Genomic DNA, 18,291 nt, shown 5'->3' with positions numbered 1-18,291 from the left:
CAAAGAAAAACTTCAGAAAGCTGGAGAATTATTGCTCAAGATGCTTTAGAAAGTCTGGCTGGTAGAAGAAATGAGGGGGAGTTCAAGGCTTTTTGCAGTCGTATTGGGCAAAGGAGACTGAAAATGGCGTCACAACCAAATCTCGACCATCACCGTCCTCCACCGAGTTAATAAAGTTTCCTGAACTAAAGGTTTTGCTCATTAAGCCACCGTTTTGGATTAAGACTCAAGGACAAACTCAGCCACAGAGCAACAGAAGAGTCATTTATTACTCCATGAGAAGAAGTACAAAGATGGCAGAGAAACCGATCACTGGAGTCCTGTGAAAATGTAGAAACGACCAGAATCCCAGCATCGAATGAAATGATGACCGCAGAATGAGGGGAGATGACGTCAGATTTCATAGCCGGCACGTCGCAGCTCATAGGTTCACACGCCAAGACTCAATTTGCTACATCAGGGCTTCTGGAAACCTAAAAAGTACCAATTCTGTTAGCGGCCGTAACCGATGTGCAACACCAGCTGAGCTCTGATAATAACCACAGCCGGGTGGAACAGCTGGTTCACAGGTTGACCTGGAAGCCTCACCAGGTAAATAAGGAGGCTTAAAGGGACAGTTCGCCTCTTTTGACATGAAGCTGTATGACATCCCATACAAGCAACATCATTTATGAACATCTTCTTACCCCCTGCTGCGTCCTGTGAGCAGAGTTCCAGCCTCGTTTTGGTGTTGATGAAGGTAGTCCGGCTAGTTGGCTGGGGTTTAAAAAACAAAGCGTTTTGCTTCTCAGAACAATATGCGTTCAAAAGAGTAATACATTTGCATCACAAAATCGTTCTCCAGGAAAAAGTCAGACTTCACAATCGCTTGGCCCTATTTTCTCTCCCTTCGTATCACTGCCTCCTGCCGCCTGCCGACAGCCGCGCCTGTTACGGTGTTTGCTGCTCGGTCTACACAGCAGTGATGCAAATGTATTACTCTGTTGAACGCATATTGTTTTGAGAAGCAAAACGCTTTATTTTTTAAACCCCAGCCAACTAGCCGGACTACCTTCATCAACACCAAAACGAGGCTGGAACTCTGCTCACAGGACGCAGCAGGGGGTAAGAAGATGTTCAGAAATGATGTTGCTGATATGGGATGTTACACAGCTTCATGTCAAAAGAGGAGAACTGTCCTTTTAAAGGAGGCAGAAACCCGACGTCTGCAGCCGGAGGATGTAATCCAAGCTGATCAGGAAATTGGGTTCATGTTGCCTCTGATGCGAGATAATAAACCCGTTCGGATCCACAGAAAACGTGCGGTTTGCTTACTTTGTTTTTGTCCGAATTTGAACGTTTTAAATCCGTAAAATTTAAAGGCGCCGGCGCAGTTTTTCCCGCCGCAGATAACACCCGAGAGCGGCTTTGATCGGCGTGTTTTGAGCCGTCCGAAAACGGCCGATTTCCGCTTCCGTTCCATCGGCCCTGAAGACGTCCAAAACCCGAATTGAGCGTTTCCGGTTTGTGAATCTTTTTTCCAGGAACCTTCAGCTTCCTGCGGGATTCTTTTCCATCCGTCTCTGCGCCGGCGTTAGCGGAGGCCGACGGAAAAGAAGCGAAGCGTGAATTCGCCTACGAACAACAACAACGAGCCGGCCGGTCGGAGCTCCGGGTGACGGGACCCGGAGCTCCGACCGGGGCCACAAAGTAAAACCAATTCTCATAAATACTTCTTCTATTTCCTCCAGAGGACACAGATCTCACTAATAAAGCAATCCACGTTTGAATTAAGACACATTTCAAGTACTTCCATTTAATTTGAGGAACCAACATTAAATTCGGAGGCCCTGAGAGCTGCAGTCACACTGAGCTCTGGGAGTGGGCGCCTCCTGGTTTTAAACATGTGAGTGTGTTGGTGCGACGCCCAGAGGGGCCGGGCGTCCGCCAAAGTCCAGTCCGGTTGCTGCGCCGCGGCGCGGCCTACACCTGGCTCAGGAAGTGAGCGCGTCCGTTGTCCTCCAGGCGGCGGGTGAGGATCTCGCAGCCGGTCTCCGTCACCAGCAGGGTGTGTTCGAACTGGGCCGAGCGCTTCCCGTCTCTGGTCACCGCCGTCCAGCCGTCGGGCCACGTCTCATCCTGCCAGCCACCTGAGACACAAAAACACAAACATCTTTGGCTTTGGCGAGCGCGCAATCGATCAAACGAGTGCTCAGACGTTCCCCCAGAGGTACCGAGTGTTTCTTTAAGGCCAGATATCCCCAGTTGATTACTTATACAAGTATGAAAAATAAAAAAAATTAAAACAATTGTATGTTAATTATGCAAATTAGGCATTATCTCATTAAATATGCGCAAATTTGCATATATTTCCAGAAGCTAGATCTGAACATGTGATAAAGCCAGGTAAAAAATTCGTTTTTCATTTTGTTTACACACAAAATGCCTAAAAAAAAAAAACATCGATTTTCGCCATATTTCTTGATTATAATGTCACATAAATCAGGCCAGGAAGAATTTATCAACAAATCCTTCTGTAAATATCTTCAGAATACTGCTAAGTGTATAACTGGAAAGTTTGGTGTTAGTAGGTGCTCCGTATGCTGGGATATTGATACTGGAAAAATACAAAAAACTGATTTTGAGAAAACTAACCCTAACTAGCTTTTAAGGCGAGACACTACAGGTGAATGGGGTAATATTTCTAAATAATAGATATCACCATGAAACTTCCTCAGTTGATTAATTATACAAGTATGAATTAAAATTGTATTACAAGTTTTTAGAAATTTGTATGTTTAATTATGCAAATTAGGCATCATCTCATTAAATATGCGCACATTTGCATATATTTCCGGAAGATAGATCTGAACATATGATAAAGCCAGGTGCAAAATTCTTTTTTCATTTTGTTTAGACACAAAATGAAAAGAAAATTATGGAGGGATTTCAGGATATCTGCTTTCATTTCCTAGGAAATCAAAATATACTGTCCTTAGCCTAAAAAACATAGATTTTCGCCTTTTTTTAAATTTATTATAATGTCACATAAATCAGGCCAGGAATTATTTATCAACAAATCCTTCTGTAAATATCTTCAGAATACTGCTAAGTGTTTAAATGGAAAGTTTGGTGTTAGTAGGTGCTCCATAGGCTGAGATATTGATACTGGAAAAATACAAAAAACTGATTTTGAGAAAATGGCATTTAAAGATTTAAATAGGGGAATTTAATACATTTGTATTGGAAACAATTGCTCAAAAACAGAATAAATACTCAGGCCCTTAGTAATACTAATATTGAATAAAATTATCTTATTAATAAAGAACACAAGTTAAAGCTCGAAGCTCGGCATGGCGCGTTGGAACGCTAACTTTTTGGTAAATTCGGGCGAAACTTGCTGCTGCGAGTAAACGAAATGTAATAAAATAAACGTTTTAATTTATGTTTTCAACGTTTTCTTTATAGCAGATTGAAAGAACACATGTTGAAGGAGTAGACTGGCCCAAAATCCAATGCTGTGTCTCGCCTTAAGACTTTAATGACTTGCTTTGGTGTAAAACAAAGCTAAAAACACACTCCAGAACAGGAAGGTTTTGTCTGACATGAATCATAAGAAACAAACAAATCATAAGCTCACCTTCACATATCATGGGCTCGATGGTGAACACGTGGCCGGGCTTCATGACTCCGACTGCTTTGTTTTCTGTGAAATCAAAGGGAGCAGAAGTCACACGGCTGAACGGGTTCAGCAGTAGCTTCGGCAGCGGCGAAGCAGCTACTCACTGGCATAATGTGGCACATTGGGGGCGGTGTGGAAAAGTCTGTGGATGCCGTGGCCACAGTAGCTCCGCACCACGGAGAAGCCGTTGGCCTGAGCGTGCTTCTGGATGATGTTCCCCAACTCTCTGTAGCGCACGCCGGGCTTCACTGGGGAGCAAAAAGAGGACAAAACGGATAAGAAAACAGTTAATGTTGAGCTTCTGTCTGATTCAGTTTCAGTTTGGGAGGAGGCAGAGCCTTCAGTTATCAGGCCCCTCTCTGTGGAACCAGCTGCCAGTTTGGGAGGCAGAGCCTTCAGTTATCAGGCCCCTCTCTGTGGAACCAGCTGCCAGTTTGGGAGGCAGAGCCTTCAGTTATCAGGCTCCTCTCTGTGGAACCAGCTGCCAGTTTGGGAGGCAGAGCCTTCAGTTATCAGGCTCCTCTCTGAGGAACCAGCTGACAGTTTGGGAGGCAAAGCCTTCAGTTATCAGGCCCCTCTCTGTGGAACCAGAGCCTTCAGTTATCAGGCCCCTCTCTGAGGAACCAGCTGCCAGTTTGGGAGGCAGAGCCTTCAGTTATCAGGCCCCTCTCTGTGGAACCAGCTGACAGTTTGGGAGGCAAAGCCTTCAGTTATCAGGCCCCTCTCTGTGGAACCAGCTGACAGTTTGGGAGGCAAAGCCTTCAGTTATCAGGCCCCTCTCTGTGGAACCAGAGCCTTCAGTTATCAGGCCCCTCTCTGTGGACCAGCTGCCAGTTTGAGAAGCAGAGCCTTCAGTTATCAGGCCCCTCTCTGTGGACCAGCTGCCAGTTTGGGAGGCAGAGCCTTCAGTTATCAGGCCCCTCTCTGTGGAACCAGCTGACAGTTTGGGAGGCAAAGCCTTCAGTTATCAGGCCCCTCTCTGTGGAACCAGAGCCTTCAGTTATCAGGCCCCTCTCTGTGGACCAGCTGCCAGTTTGAGAAGCAGAGCCTTCAGTTATCAGGCCCCTCTCTGTGGACCAGCTGCCAGTTTGGGAGGCAGAGCCTTCAGTTATCAGGCCCCTCTCTGTGGAACCAGCTGCCAGTTTGGGAGGCAGAGCCTTCAGTTATCAGGCCCCTCTCTGTGGACCAGCTGCCAGTTTGGGAGGCAGAGCCTTCAGTTATCAGGCCCCTCTCTGTGGAACCAGAGCCTTCAGTTATCAGGCCCCTCTCTGTGGAACCAGCTGCCAGTTTGGGAGGCAGAGCCTTCAGTTATCAGGCCCCTCTCTGTGGAACCAGCTGCCAGTTTGGGAGGCAGAGCCTTCAGTTATCAGGCCCCTCTCTGTGGAACCAGCTGCCAGTTTGGGAGGCAGAGCCTTCAGTTATCGGGCCCCTCTCTGTGGAACCAGCCGCCAAGAGGACAACTTTTCCAACATTTTAAGGTAAAATTTGTTTCTGTAAGTTAAACTGTATGAAAGTCAAAGGAATTGGTTTGAAAAAAAATGAAGAAAGCTGAAAGTTATCAGTGTGCACTCTGCTGGCTGCTCATTCATAAAAACCAAGTTTTATATTTTAAAAAGCATAAAAGTCAGAAATACCCAAAGATGGAACATATATCTCCTCAACGAGTTGAGCGTAAAACATCAAAAGAACTAAGATTTTGGAATAATAATACTAATAATAAAGGGAAACAGAAAAACAACATGAGAATATTGGCTGCGCTATTTCACCAAGGATGTAAACTTCAGGGCTTAAAGGGATGTCGCAGTCCAACTTTTGGATGGCTGATCTGTAACCTGAAACCATTTGAGGCTAAAATCTGTTTGAATTTGAGCCACAGATTCTGTCTTCAGTCACACCATCGATTTAAAACTACTCCAAATACTCCCAGACTAAGCTGGATGTGCTCTCTGGTGGACCGACTGTGTAAAAAGCATCATGGTTTCTACAATTCTACAGGATAAACGCACACCGACGACAGGAAACCCAACAGAAAGGCGTGTAAAGTCAGAGAAACGAGAGGTAAAAAGTGTGGAGTGCCTACCGGAGTCGATGGCTTGCATAAGGCATTCGTATGTAGTCTGAACCAGCTTCTTTGCTCCTTCCTCCACCTCTCCGACGTAGAAGGTTTCGTTGAGGTCACCATGGAAACCGTTGTGGTAGACGGTAATGTCCACTGTGTAAACGAGGGAAAACAAAAGTCAATTGTGTTCAACAAAAAAAGGAGAAACCGCTGTGAATAACCAGCCCGGGTTCCCATCTGCAAAACAAAATGTCCGTTAAAATTGTGCAAAGTGGGACTTTTTTTTTTTTTTTTTTAGCACTTAAGGGAATCGCAGTGCAGAGATCGGACTGGCGAATCCCCACCGGAGAAGGTTAATGAAACAATTTGTCAGGTCGGACGACGCAGCGAGAGTCGAGACGTTGGGAAGTGCTCCATCAGACGCTCTGAGGGGAGTGGCGGATGGAAGACGTCGGCTGAGCAGAAACATTCATAAAGAGGCTAAAATTGGCCGAACTCCTGCTGACACCTCATCGAGATGCCGCTACAACCATTCATCACTCCCCGTCTCATCAATAAAACCTTTCTCCACCTCCTAAACTGAAACGCTTTCCTGGACCCGGTTTGACATTGAAGTTGACGACAGTGCACACAGTTTTTATTATTATTATTCTTATTATTTATTTTATTTTGATTTATTTAGTCATTTATTATTATTATTAGTTAGTAGTAGTATTTTTATTAGAATTGGTATTATTATTGTTGTTGTTTATATACAATCATTGTAAATATTAATAATTTTTTTTGAGCTACTTGACTAATTTGAATTTCCCCCATTGGGGGACGAATAAAGAATTTTTCTATTCTATTTTATTTTAATATCTGCATTCATATCTTTAAAGAGCTCATTATAAGATATTTTCCCAACAGAGCACTTTGGGAACCTCAAGTAAACCTGCAGTCTGAGAGCAGAGTTTCTAAAAGTAGAATGGGAGGCAGAGCCTTCAGTTATCAGGCCCCTCTCTGTGGAACCAGCTGCCAGTTTGGGAGGCAGAGCCTTCAGTTATCAGGCCCCTCTCTTGTGGAATAAGCTGCCAGTTTGGGAGGCAGAGCCTTCAGTTATCAGGCCCCTCTCTTGTGGAATAAGCTGCCAGTTTGGGAGGCAGAGCCTTCAGTTATCAGGCCCCTCTCTTGTGGAATAAGCTGCCAGTTTGGGAGGCAGAGCCTTCAGTTATCAGGCTCCTCTCTGTGGGACCAGCTGCCAGTTTGGGAGGCAGAGCCTTCAGTTATCAGGCTCCTCTCTGTGGGACCAGCTGCCAGTTTGGGAGGCAGAGCCTTCAGTTATCAGGCCCCTCTCTGTGGAACCAGCTGCCAGTTTGGGAGGCAGAGCCTTCAGTTATCAGGCCCCTCTCTGTGGAACCAGCTGCAAGTTTGGGAGGCAGAGCCTTCAGTTATCAGGCCCCTCTCTGTGGAACCAGCTGCCAGTTTGGGAGGCAGAGCCTTCAGTTATCAGGCCCCTCTCTGTGGAACCAGCTGCCAGTTTGGGAGGCAGAGCCTTCAGTTATCAGGCCCCTCTCTGTGGAACCAGCAGCCAGTTTGGGAGGCAGAGCCTTCAGTTATCAGGCCCCTCTCTGTGGAACCAGCTGCCAGTTTGGGAGGCAGAGCCTTCAGTTATCAGGCCCCTCTCTGTGGAACCAGCAGCCAGTTTGGGAGGCAGAGCCTTCAGTTATCAGGCCCCTCTCTGTGGAACCAGCTGCCAGTTTGGGAGGCAGAGCCTTCAGTTATCAGGCTCCTCTCTGTGGAACCAGCTGCCAGTTTGGGAGGCAGAGCCTTCAGTTATCAGGCCCCTCTCTGTGGAACCAGCTGCCAGCTTGGGAGGCAGAGCCTCCCAATCCTTCTTCTGTGGTAAGAAAAATTACCACAGAAGAAGAAGACGCTGAATCTTGGAAAGATATCGCAGAAAGAGGACGAGCCGCGTCATTAGAAAGTGAAAATACAAATCTGAAGCGAGCTTTACGGCGCTTTTTAGATCACTTTTGTGTTCGGACAGGAGATGTTTTTCTGTCGTTTTAACTTTGCCACAAACCACGAGTATCAAGGTAACATTAACGTCTACGTTCAACTCTCGGCGTCGCCAAAGGTTTTCCTTGAGCTCTTCAGACTTTGCAAGATGGCCGTTGTTACTCCAGAGAAGCCTCTCAGCTTTGAAACAATAATTTTATAGAATTAACTTTATAAAAACGAGACAAGTTTCGGTGCAATCTGTTGGTTTCCTTAGCTAGGAAACTGTTTTTGAATTGGCTCTATATGAACGAATTGGATTATTTTATAAATAATTATGATTACAATTAATTGAATTCCGATTGGCTTGAATTGTACTTTATCACTTAAGTGCCTTGAGATGACATTTGTTGAATTTGGGCGCTATATTTAGGCCCTCCAGAAAAACGCGATTTTGCGATCGCTGATTTTATTGCAAAATCAGCAAATTACCGCTGATTATGCGGGGGTCAATATTTTTCAAAAAAGCCGCATATTCACCGCAATAATCACATTTTCCGCGCAAAATATGCAGAATATGCAGGACTCGCTTGATTTCACAATCTCTGCACTTTTCTGCATAAAGTTGGGGAGAGAAAAAAATGTCTAAATGAACCAAATTAACTGGCGACTCGTGGCTTGCGACGTCATTGCCACCGACACACACAAGGAAAACAGCACCGTAGCATGAAGAGAAAATTAACGAGAGACAAAATGAAAAAAGCTAATCGATCTCAACCTACCGACGCACATTACTGCCAAAGACCGGGCAAACCAGCACCCCGATGACTTGCACGAAAGCGGGGGGAAACTATTCTGCACCCCGTGCAACTGTGTGTTGGAGCATAAAAGAAAATCGTCGGTGACGTGCCACTTTACCAGCGCGAAACATTTGAAAATGCTTTCTGCAGCTGCGGAAAGGAAAGCCAAAGCCAGACAGCTGACGTTCACCGAGGCATCAACCTCCAAAACCATTGCGAGGGCTACCAAAACTTGAAATTGGCCAAATTAAAGAATAAATGAAACAGAATGAGACCGAGAAGTGTGTGTGTGTATGTATTGTGAAACTGCTCAAGTTGTTAAAATAAAAAAACCTGGTTCGAGTATGCTTGTTTATCATAGGAGCTCTTTAAAATGACTCTTTTTCATTCAGTAGCAGCATATTTTGCAACTCAGCATAATTCACAACTTTTTGCATAATTCGCAAGTTTCCGCAACTTCTCGCAATTTCACGGCATAAAATCATTAAAAAACCCGCATATTCACTCGCAAAATCCAGGATTTTAGCCCGCGTTTTTCTGGAGGGTCCATATATAAATAAAACTGAATTGAATTAATATCAGCACACCGTTGAGGATGTCTCCTTCCAGCAGTAGTCTCCTGTCGGGGATCCCATGGCAGATGACTTCATTGACAGACGTGCAGCAGGATTTGGGGAAGTTGTAGTAGTTGAGAGGGGAGGGGTAGCAGTTCCTCGCGGTGCAGGCCTGAACAGACAAGAGCGTCGGTTATAGAGACGGCAGCAAGAAGACAAACTGAAACAAACACACAATAAGGATCCTGTCCCCTCATATATCTGCCCGACGGACGCCTGTGACACAGCGTGGGCCTTAAGATGGATGCACATGACACCATTTCTCAGGCAATCTCAAAGTTTCAGCCTTCTGCTGTCAGAATAAAATTGGGAAGAATCTCACGGGAGTTTTGTGGTGACTTTTAGCCTCATTTTATGCAAAATGCGCCTCGAGTCTTCGAGCTAAGACTCTGAGACGTCGGGGTGGGAGGCTGTACACATGTGATCGATCGCCTCTACTGAAGGTTCGTTTCCATGTAGCAACTCTAACTTAGAACATTTATCAGAGGAATAAGCGTCTGCTGTCCTGATGGAAACAGCTGTGCTCACAATAACAGGTTTTAAGTTGTTTTTCCCATGGAAACCGTCTTATTTTACCCCCTTAGAGAGCTTAAATGTAGTAATTAGAACCAAATACGACGTACAGCTGAGGCAAACTCTCTTTGTTCTGACCCATCAATTACAGAATATTACCATTAAACCACTCGCTTTCACCTTTGCTCGAGTCTTTCAGCTCTGAAGCCGTACAGAGGTCCAACTTAAAGAAAAACAGGTCCTTTTTCTGCTGGTCATCGATTCCAGCCATAATATGGAAAGCAGCTAAAACCGCTCCGACCCTTTGGGGCGCAGCGCCAGGTGGTGTCAGGGAGCAGATGGCTCCTGTGGGGGGTGCTCTTTCCCCCAGATGCTCTCTTACATCTCAGCTCGGGGAGTTTAAAGTCTGTGGCTGTGTTCAAAGCCGCATACTTCTCCTACTACTCATACTGAGTTTTTTCCCGGATGCATACTAGATTCTCCGAAATGTTGGGTATGCATCATGAGGTCACTACTCACACTCAAACTACCCAAGATGCAACGTAACGTAACGTCGCCTATCGTCATTTCCTGTCAAAATGGCAGTTTCAAGCTAGCTACAACGAGGGTAGGTTCACTTCCTGTTTTCAAAACAAAAGCACCAATTGTATGGTAATGGCTTTCCCTATGATAAAAGGCAACGGGTATTTTATTTTGTGAAAATAACTGGAAGTGCGTTGCTCACTGCGGCTAGCTTTAGTAGCGCCGAATTCGTGGGAACAAAATTGTAAACAGCCGGTATTTTGTCAGGTTTTCAACACGTTGGGGATCTAAACGACTACTTTCTCGCCTGAAAATGTTTCAGATGTTGATAAAGTTTACAGAGTTTAGAGCTTAAGGAAAATCAGCTTCAGGCCGGCTGATTTCGGCTCGGGCAGGAGCGAAATGCATTGTGGGTAAACGCTCTGCATACTGTCTGATCGAAGAGTATGCAGTATGGAAGTATGTAGTATGTGGTTTCGAACACAGCCTGTGAGTAGTAACCTCATGATGCATACCCAACATTTCGTCGAATCTAGTATGCATCTGGGAACTTCTCGCATACTAACTCAAAAAGTTAGTAGGAGTAGTAGGAGAAGTATGCGGTTTCAAACACAGCCTGTGTTTTTAATGTTGTGTCTGCTCAAAGTTTGGTTTCCCCATCGAGCCTCTTGCCCTTTCGCATCCTAACATAACCGCAGTTGCATCATTCGATGCCGGTTGCCCAAAGGAGCCGGCGTGCCAGGCTTTTATCCCGTCGGTGTGTGCGTGTGCGTACCAGATGCACGGCGTGGTCGATTTCTTCTGTTGTAACACCCGGTTTCACCATCACGGCTGCGATGTCCAGGACTTCTCGTGCCAGCTGCAAAAAGCACACGTGTCAAAAGCAAAGTGGAACGAGACGTTTAAAAACGCAGCGGAGGCCCGAGGAAGCCGGGTTTCGTCACCTTGCAGACCACTCTCATGCCTTCGATGTCCTCTGGAGAGAGGATCTTGATCTGCGACGTCCCCTTCAAGAACTGCTCGGACTCAGACATCCCTGTGGGGAGGAAACGATGTCAGACAAACCGGCATCACTCGCAGATCGATGCTCAGGGCAGCTGATGAGCTACTTCAGCCGACACCTTGAGAAAGCAGCTGCTGTCGGTCGGTGGGACCGGCACACAGCTGGATTTACATCCATAAAAATCAAAGCGGGAGTTTTACCTTCAGTGGCGTCTGATTCCTGGAAGCTTCAACAGGTCAAATGAAACAAAAATTAAAAGAAAATAACAGAAGAAAAAACTTCTTGAAAACAAACAGCAGAAGCCAGAAAGCCACAGCTAAAATCTAACCCTTGTGTGAACTCTAACATACATATTTCTCTTTGTTGCTAAGACAAAAACATGATTTCAGAGACACCAAAGGGGCACGAAAGGCTGAAGCTGCATCACAAATGCCCCACTGCTGCTTGCTTCTGCCAGCTCCTTTTAATGCAAATCCTTTTTTTTAATTTATGCTCTTCAGTCTGTTTGTGACCACACATCACAGATGTGACCAGAAGAGGAAATTTCCATAAAACATCAGATAATTATCTGGTTTTTATGCTCAAAATCAGCCCAAAGTGGGACTTTTTTTTTTATAAATATATATATCTGGAGGGACACATTTCTTAAAGACATTTGAAACTAATCTTGATTCATTAACATCACATATTTAGACATTTCTTCCTTTGTTATAATTCCCTTTAAACTTTGTCGGTTATAAAATCAGGATTTTATTAGAGCAGAGCGACACACGTTGACATGTCGTCTTATTAGTCTTTTCAACGTATTTCTCACGTATTCAGACGTCCACACTCGCCCCCCCCCCCTTGTTGGGCGGGACCCCATTCTATGCCGTGTCTTAGCTCCCAGTCTGGGGGTCACGGCCCCGAGTGCTCCAATTACCCCCCCTGCCGTCACTTCCCAGATCTTTCCAGCTTCCTCTTTTAGCCCTCGGTATCTTCTGAGCTTCTCATGTTGTTGCTGTTACTCCACCTATGACTACTGCCTTTGCGTGCCTTTGTTAAACTCGACTGTTTTCACAGCGATTTGATCTGCAGTCAAAACTTGGTCGGACGAACACGTTTCCATGCATTTAAAACATCCAGTTTTGGTCTGACCAACTGCTTTAGTGTCATGGAAATGTCTTGTGTGACGTCATAATTTGACTGCATGTCCATGGCAGATATACTCAGCCATGGTGTCAACACCTTTAAGTACCCAAAGACAGTCAAAGATCTTCTCCTACTGCTTTAAAACAAAGGCTGTGTTCGAAACCGCATACTACATACTTCCATACTACATACTCATCAATCAGACAGTGTGCAGAGCGTTTACCCACAATGCATTTCGCTCCTGCCCGAGCCGAAATCAGCCGGCCTGAAGCTGATTTCCCTTAAGCTCTAAACTCTGTAAACTTTAGCAACATTTGAAACATTTTCAGGTGAGAAAGTAGTCGTTTAGATCCCCAACGTGTTGAAAACCTGACAAAATACCGGCTGTTCACAATTTTGTTCCCACGAATTCGGCGCTACTAAAGCTAGCCGCAGTGAGCAACGCACTTCCTGTTATTTTCACAAAATAAAATCCCCGTTGCCTTTTATCATAGGGAAAGCCATTACCATACAATTGGTGCTTTTGTTTTGAAAACAGGAAGTGAACCTACCCTCGTTGTAGCTAGCTTGAAACTGCCGTTTTGACAGGAAATGACGATCGGCGACGTTACGTTACGTTGCATCTTGGGTAGTTTGAGTATGAGTAGTAACCTCATGATGCATACCCAACATTTCGGGGAATCTAGTATGCATCCGGGAACTTCTCACTTACTCAAACTCGCATACTAACTCAAAAAGTTAGTAGGAGTAGTATGATAAGTATGCGGTTTTTGAACACAGCCAAAGTCTTCACTTTAGATCAGGGATGTCGGTCCTCCAGGGCCGCCGTCCTGCAGGTTTTAGATGTTTCCCTGATTCAGATGCATCATAAGCAGGCTTGTGCAGAACTCGACAATCTTTTGAAGAGATTAATTTCGTGTTGAAGCAGGGAAACATCTAAAACCTGCAGGACAGCGGACCTGGAGGACCGACTTTTGACGTCCCTGCTTTAGACCACCTGAGCTCTGACGCACAGACGTCGGTCAGCGTTGCCGTCATTCTCTCTTTGTACCAACTAACAAGTTCCCATTTGAGTATTCAATCTTTTTTTTTTTGCTTAGAACCACAAAAAATATACTGACGAGGCACATCCTTTAATAGATGAACTGCTCGATTTAATTCCCGGCCGCCACCCACTACGTTCTTAATAATTAACTCAGCAGATTTTTCACTTGTCAACAAATAAAAGAGCTCACACTGGGGCCGTTGTATTAAGACCGCATTGGATGACAGGTGGTCCAAGCGGAAGGCCTGATGGTGTGACAGTTTTCTGGCTTTCATGGGGGAACATTGAAGCGTCTCGCGGTGCTACGGGTCTATAAGTAGCTGCTCCTGCAGAGGCGACACTACAAGCTTAAAGCACCTGAGCAGAGGCGGCGCTAACAGCGCTAACGACGCTCACACTGTCGGCTCGGCAGAACAGATCAGGAGCGTCACGGAGAACACGAGCAGAGCACAAAGTGCCGTTCAAAGCCGGCTTCATCAACAAGTCACCGAGCTGTAATTTATCAACTGTGCACGATGACGGCTGGATGAACGTGCACAGCTGCTGCCTAGCAACGCAGATGTGAGAGAGAGGTTCGTGTCGAACGCAGCCCTCCTCTGGACCCAAAGAGCCGACAGTGTGAGCGCAACAATCAATTCCACTTACTCAAGCTCTGACACACCTGCCAAGAGAAGTGAGATCGTCGTCATTAGGTCTTCGCCGTGGTTACGTTTTGCTTTCATACTGGATTATTTATAATAATTGATGCTTTATAAAAACAAACACTGCTTCGGGTTTGATTTGAACTCAAAATCAGAGACGTGTTAAGAAACATTAACCCCCGACAGCCGTGCTTCACTCCCTGCATAGGAATCACAGGAGAATGAGAGGAGCCCGTAACCATGACTACCTGAATATGGATTTATGCAGCCGATGACAAGGATGCAGAGGTTGCCATGGCTGCGCAATGAATGACTCGCCCAGAGAAACAGACGACAGCTCAGAATCATCACAAATGTGGGATAATTCACATAAAATTTAAAAAAAAAAAGCTGTCAGCAGGTTTACTTTTTCCTGTAATAAATCCAACACCTGCGGAGCAGAATTAAATTTAAAAAAATAAATCAGCCTGGAAGGGAGCGTCATCTGTGGAAAGGTGCTCACATGATTACCAACTCTCTGGATGTGCCGAAGGAAGGCAGCTACTCCTGAAACACAGCTCCTTCATTCTGGCTCAGGTTACCAGATTTATTCTGGGGGCCTATTAGAGGAGGTTAATGGACCCATATAGTGTCCACACGCTGCTGTAGCCCCTCGTGTCACCTGCTGCCACGAGCGCCTCATTTAGCTCCAAATATCTTAAGGGCTGTTAGCCGATTGATCCAAAAAAAATAAATAAATAAATGGTGGAGTGCCATCCTTGAGCTTGAAGCTGGTCGTACGTGTCGTGGACAGTTTCCAGTGAATGAAACCAGGAAGAATCTCACCGGAGTTCTGGGTCGGTGGTCCTAAAACTCAACCCAGGCTGTTTTTAAGGCGGTATTTCTCACATCTTTGTGAGTTTTTGACTAAATCAAATGTGTTTAAAACATCACCGGAAGTCTTTAGTCTCGTTTTATTTATGCCAAAATGTGTCGTTCAACCGACTGCGTTCTGCGTTTTTCAACCAACACGTGGCGCCGTCCGTTGTTGCTTCCAAACGGGAAGCAGGGGAAGCTGCGGCTGAGCGTAACCATGGCGACGAGGCAGAAAAAAAAAACGTACGGAGGAACATTATGGAAACAATGTTTCACCTGCACTTAGAAACGCAGCTGTGGCTGAAAGCTGCTTATCGGGCGACTTCTTCGTTGGTAAGAATTTCCCACCAGGTGCATGATGGGAAATAATCTCATAAAAACCGAGCTGTGGTCTTGTAAATGGTGACCCTGCAAGATCTGGAGTCTTTGTAAAAGTCTGTGACTTTTATGTGCGAATAAAGATGTAGAATCTCTTTAAATAGATGAAAACAAAAGGCATAATATGGCTTTATGATTACTTTGACAGTAATTCTGAACCAATGCAGCAGCTTCAGTCACGTGCACACACCAACGGTGGCTAACAGCTGCACCTTGGCCTACATTTGTCCACTACGGTCAAATTAAAAAGGAACCGGTGACTAAAACTGCCACTGATTTACAGATTTTTAGTTAAAACCGAACTCGAAGGTCTTGATCTCGGCTCAGTTCTGCACAGACTGTCAGCAGCACAAGACACATCAGCCCATCTGTGTATTCATGCACAACTGATGGCAAGCGCATGCATGGTTGAGCGCATTGTCCTGACCACAGTAAGGCACTAAGACGGGGGCTTCAACAGGTTACAAGCTCACTGGGGTGTCAGTGGCTCATTTTTCAGCTCTGTGATTTCATAATATTCACCATTTCCTTCTGGCTGATGCCAACAAGCATGAGCAAATTAAAATTCAACTGCCATCAACATAGCTCTGACCACACAAGGTGCACAATTCAAAAACACCAGAAATAGACTTGTTGGCATGTGGTCAGGGGGTCATTATTCAGCTGTCACTGTCACGTATAAAACGGGTAAATAACAAGAAAAGAAGTCCACCACGCACTCGTTTCCTGCCACAGCTGATCATGTACCTAGACTGCACCAGATTGGACTTTTTAGATCATTTTTTTGCAATAAAAACAACAGAATCCTCTTCGTGGAGCTCGGAAGCACAAAGTTGGACAGACGGACTAATAAAATTACGCTTTGCTGATATAAATCTGGAAGCACGAAAACTGTAAATGCTTCTTAACGTGGTAGATTTTGTGTGTTTTTTTATGTCAAATAAATAGAACGCCGCTGGTAATAGGAAGAAAACAAAGGTAAGAGATGGATGATGAACAATGGGTAAATAGACTTGATTACCTCTGGGATGATCAGCATAGTCCGGTCTTTGGATATCTCCCGGCACAGGCCTCAACGGAGTCTAAACAGCGGACCGACATGCAGGTTAACCACACAATATTCAACCCTGCTACACTCATTTCTGCTCTAACACATTAAAACAAGCACACAGCAACAGGTAGCATGAGCTCAGTGATATGTAACCGTGCTCTTTTCATTTAACGACCCACAAAATAACAAAATAAGTATAAATATAAAGACTTCCAACTCACCAGTGGGTAGTGAGGTCGTAGTTTTCCAGTATAACGGTAGCCTGGCCACGGGTCGGTGTTCATATCATTCTCCACACAGTTCTTAGCTTCATTCTGATTCTGGCCTTCTTCTGGAAAGAAGAAGCAAAACAAAGGCTCTTTAAAGCATCTGGCACAACTGTGTCAGGTCGCAGTTAAAGGACGTCATCTACCCTTTACTTTCCTAACCGCTTCTAACCGATCTACGGATACTTTTCAACCCCGAACTTAAAAGTTCGACCGACTCATGTCCACAAAAGTGTGAGTGATACCTACTTGCTTTTTTGTGCAGCAGTTTGTGGGACACCCAGCTCCCTTTGAAACATTCCTGGAGAGAAAATTAGAAGTAAATGAATTGGAATAATACAGTTATCTTTGTTTAGACCCGACTAAGGAGTGGACAGCTGATGGCACAAGGAGACAAACACAAAAAGAGCGGGATCAATGTTGTCCACCTAAAACTGCGTTCACAGCAAAGATCTCCGGGTTCAGACACTGGAGCAACATCAGCACACATCCTGCCTTTTTCTAAAAGCTTTTTGACCTGAAAGCACTTTGTTTTGCATCGGATCTCATAAGAAAAAGAGACATTTTTACGAGTTTAAACAGGAGAAACTTAATGACATGTGTCACAAAGATGTGACTCGCATTACTTCATAACAACACAGAGAAGCTTTTTTTTTTTTTTTAATAAATCAGCCACACCTTTCATTTTACAAAACTAAGAGTGGGCTTTGGAGAAAGCACCACGTGGGTTGGGTGTCAAACATCGTGGCATCAAGTGACCTGACATGCAACTCTGCATGCAGCACTTAACACCTCAAAACGCATTAATTGCCATCTCTTTAACTACTAAAATGTCGTTTCCAAACTGCATATTTAATCAAATAAGCAATGTTTACCTGTGTGCAAAACAGTTTAACGCCACGGTCTTTAAAAATAAATATAAATCTGATAAGTTATACCACTGTAGCTAACCGACCAACAATTAGCAAGCTAAACGTGACCCATTAGCCTTGTATTACAAATAAACTATCTTTTAAAAATGACTTCATGTGTTTTTTTTAAATCACTTAAAGTCTGTGATTAAATTACCCAACCAACAGTTACCGTTAACGCTTACCAAATAGGTTATTATCGGGTTACAAGCAACAGAAGCTCACATTGCTAGCATGACAGTTAGCACAGAGGGCCCCGGTGTGTGGCTAAAAGCTGCCATTTAAACCGAAAAGGGCCGAAAAGGCGGCGGTACCTGCGAACAGAAATAGGAGCCTTGAATGCCAAGCTTGATACATGTGGGACATTGAAGTTTGGCGTCCTTGCTACAGCCCTCTGTTTCACACTCCCTTCTGGCCTCGGTGCTCGCCATGCCTTCGTCTGCAGGAGGGGTGGAGCTGGGGGCGCACTGCGCATGTGCGGAGGGGTGGAGTCGCGCCGACGAGCAGCACAGCCAGCTGGAGGCGCACTGCGCATGTGCGGAGCGGCGTCGTCACGTTCCGGAGCTTCGGTCCAATCAACGGAAACTTTCTTGGCATGTTTTTGCACTGTTTTTGTATCTTGTAAAGCAAAATAAAGTTGTATTTAAAAAAAAAAGTAAACTTTCCTCCCATCTTGTGTATCTTATTGGAACTCCTTTGTGCAGAATGTTAATTCTGGGTGATGGTGCTTCGGTGAGTGAGTTTACTTTATTTGCCATTTGTGTGAATAAAATTGAGTAATAGATATTACTCAATATCTATTGAGCTGATCTGATCAATTGAGACAGGGATCGATTGCTTCTCTCTGTTTACCCGGATGTT

General features: G+C 45.0%; 1 protein-coding gene across 1 annotated transcript; it reads right to left on the bottom strand.

Annotated features, from left to right (window-relative positions):
- Positions 1 to 1,763: 1,763 nt before the first annotated feature.
- On the bottom strand, positions 1,764 to 17,893 carry metap1 (methionyl aminopeptidase 1). The gene is made up of 11 exons (XM_075487989.1): positions 17,745 to 17,893; positions 16,769 to 16,820; positions 16,475 to 16,584; positions 16,224 to 16,284; positions 11,094 to 11,185; positions 10,925 to 11,008; positions 9,088 to 9,226; positions 5,742 to 5,873; positions 3,766 to 3,909; positions 3,620 to 3,685; positions 1,764 to 2,129 (listed from the first exon to the last, which is right to left on the bottom strand). Exons 1-11 carry the CDS (start codon positions 17,859 to 17,861, stop codon positions 1,963 to 1,965), a joined length of 1,164 nt encoding a protein of 387 aa, XP_075344104.1. The 5' UTR covers positions 17,862 to 17,893; the 3' UTR covers positions 1,764 to 1,962.
- Positions 17,894 to 18,291: the final 398 nt, after the last annotated feature.

Source organism: Odontesthes bonariensis, chromosome 17 (assembly GCF_027942865.1).
Source record: "Odontesthes bonariensis isolate fOdoBon6 chromosome 17, fOdoBon6.hap1, whole genome shotgun sequence".
Taxonomy (NCBI): Eukaryota; Metazoa; Chordata; class Actinopteri; order Atheriniformes; family Atherinopsidae; genus Odontesthes; species Odontesthes bonariensis.
Note: the sequence above shows the minus strand (reverse complement) of the source record. Positions and strands in the feature narration are given on the sequence as shown.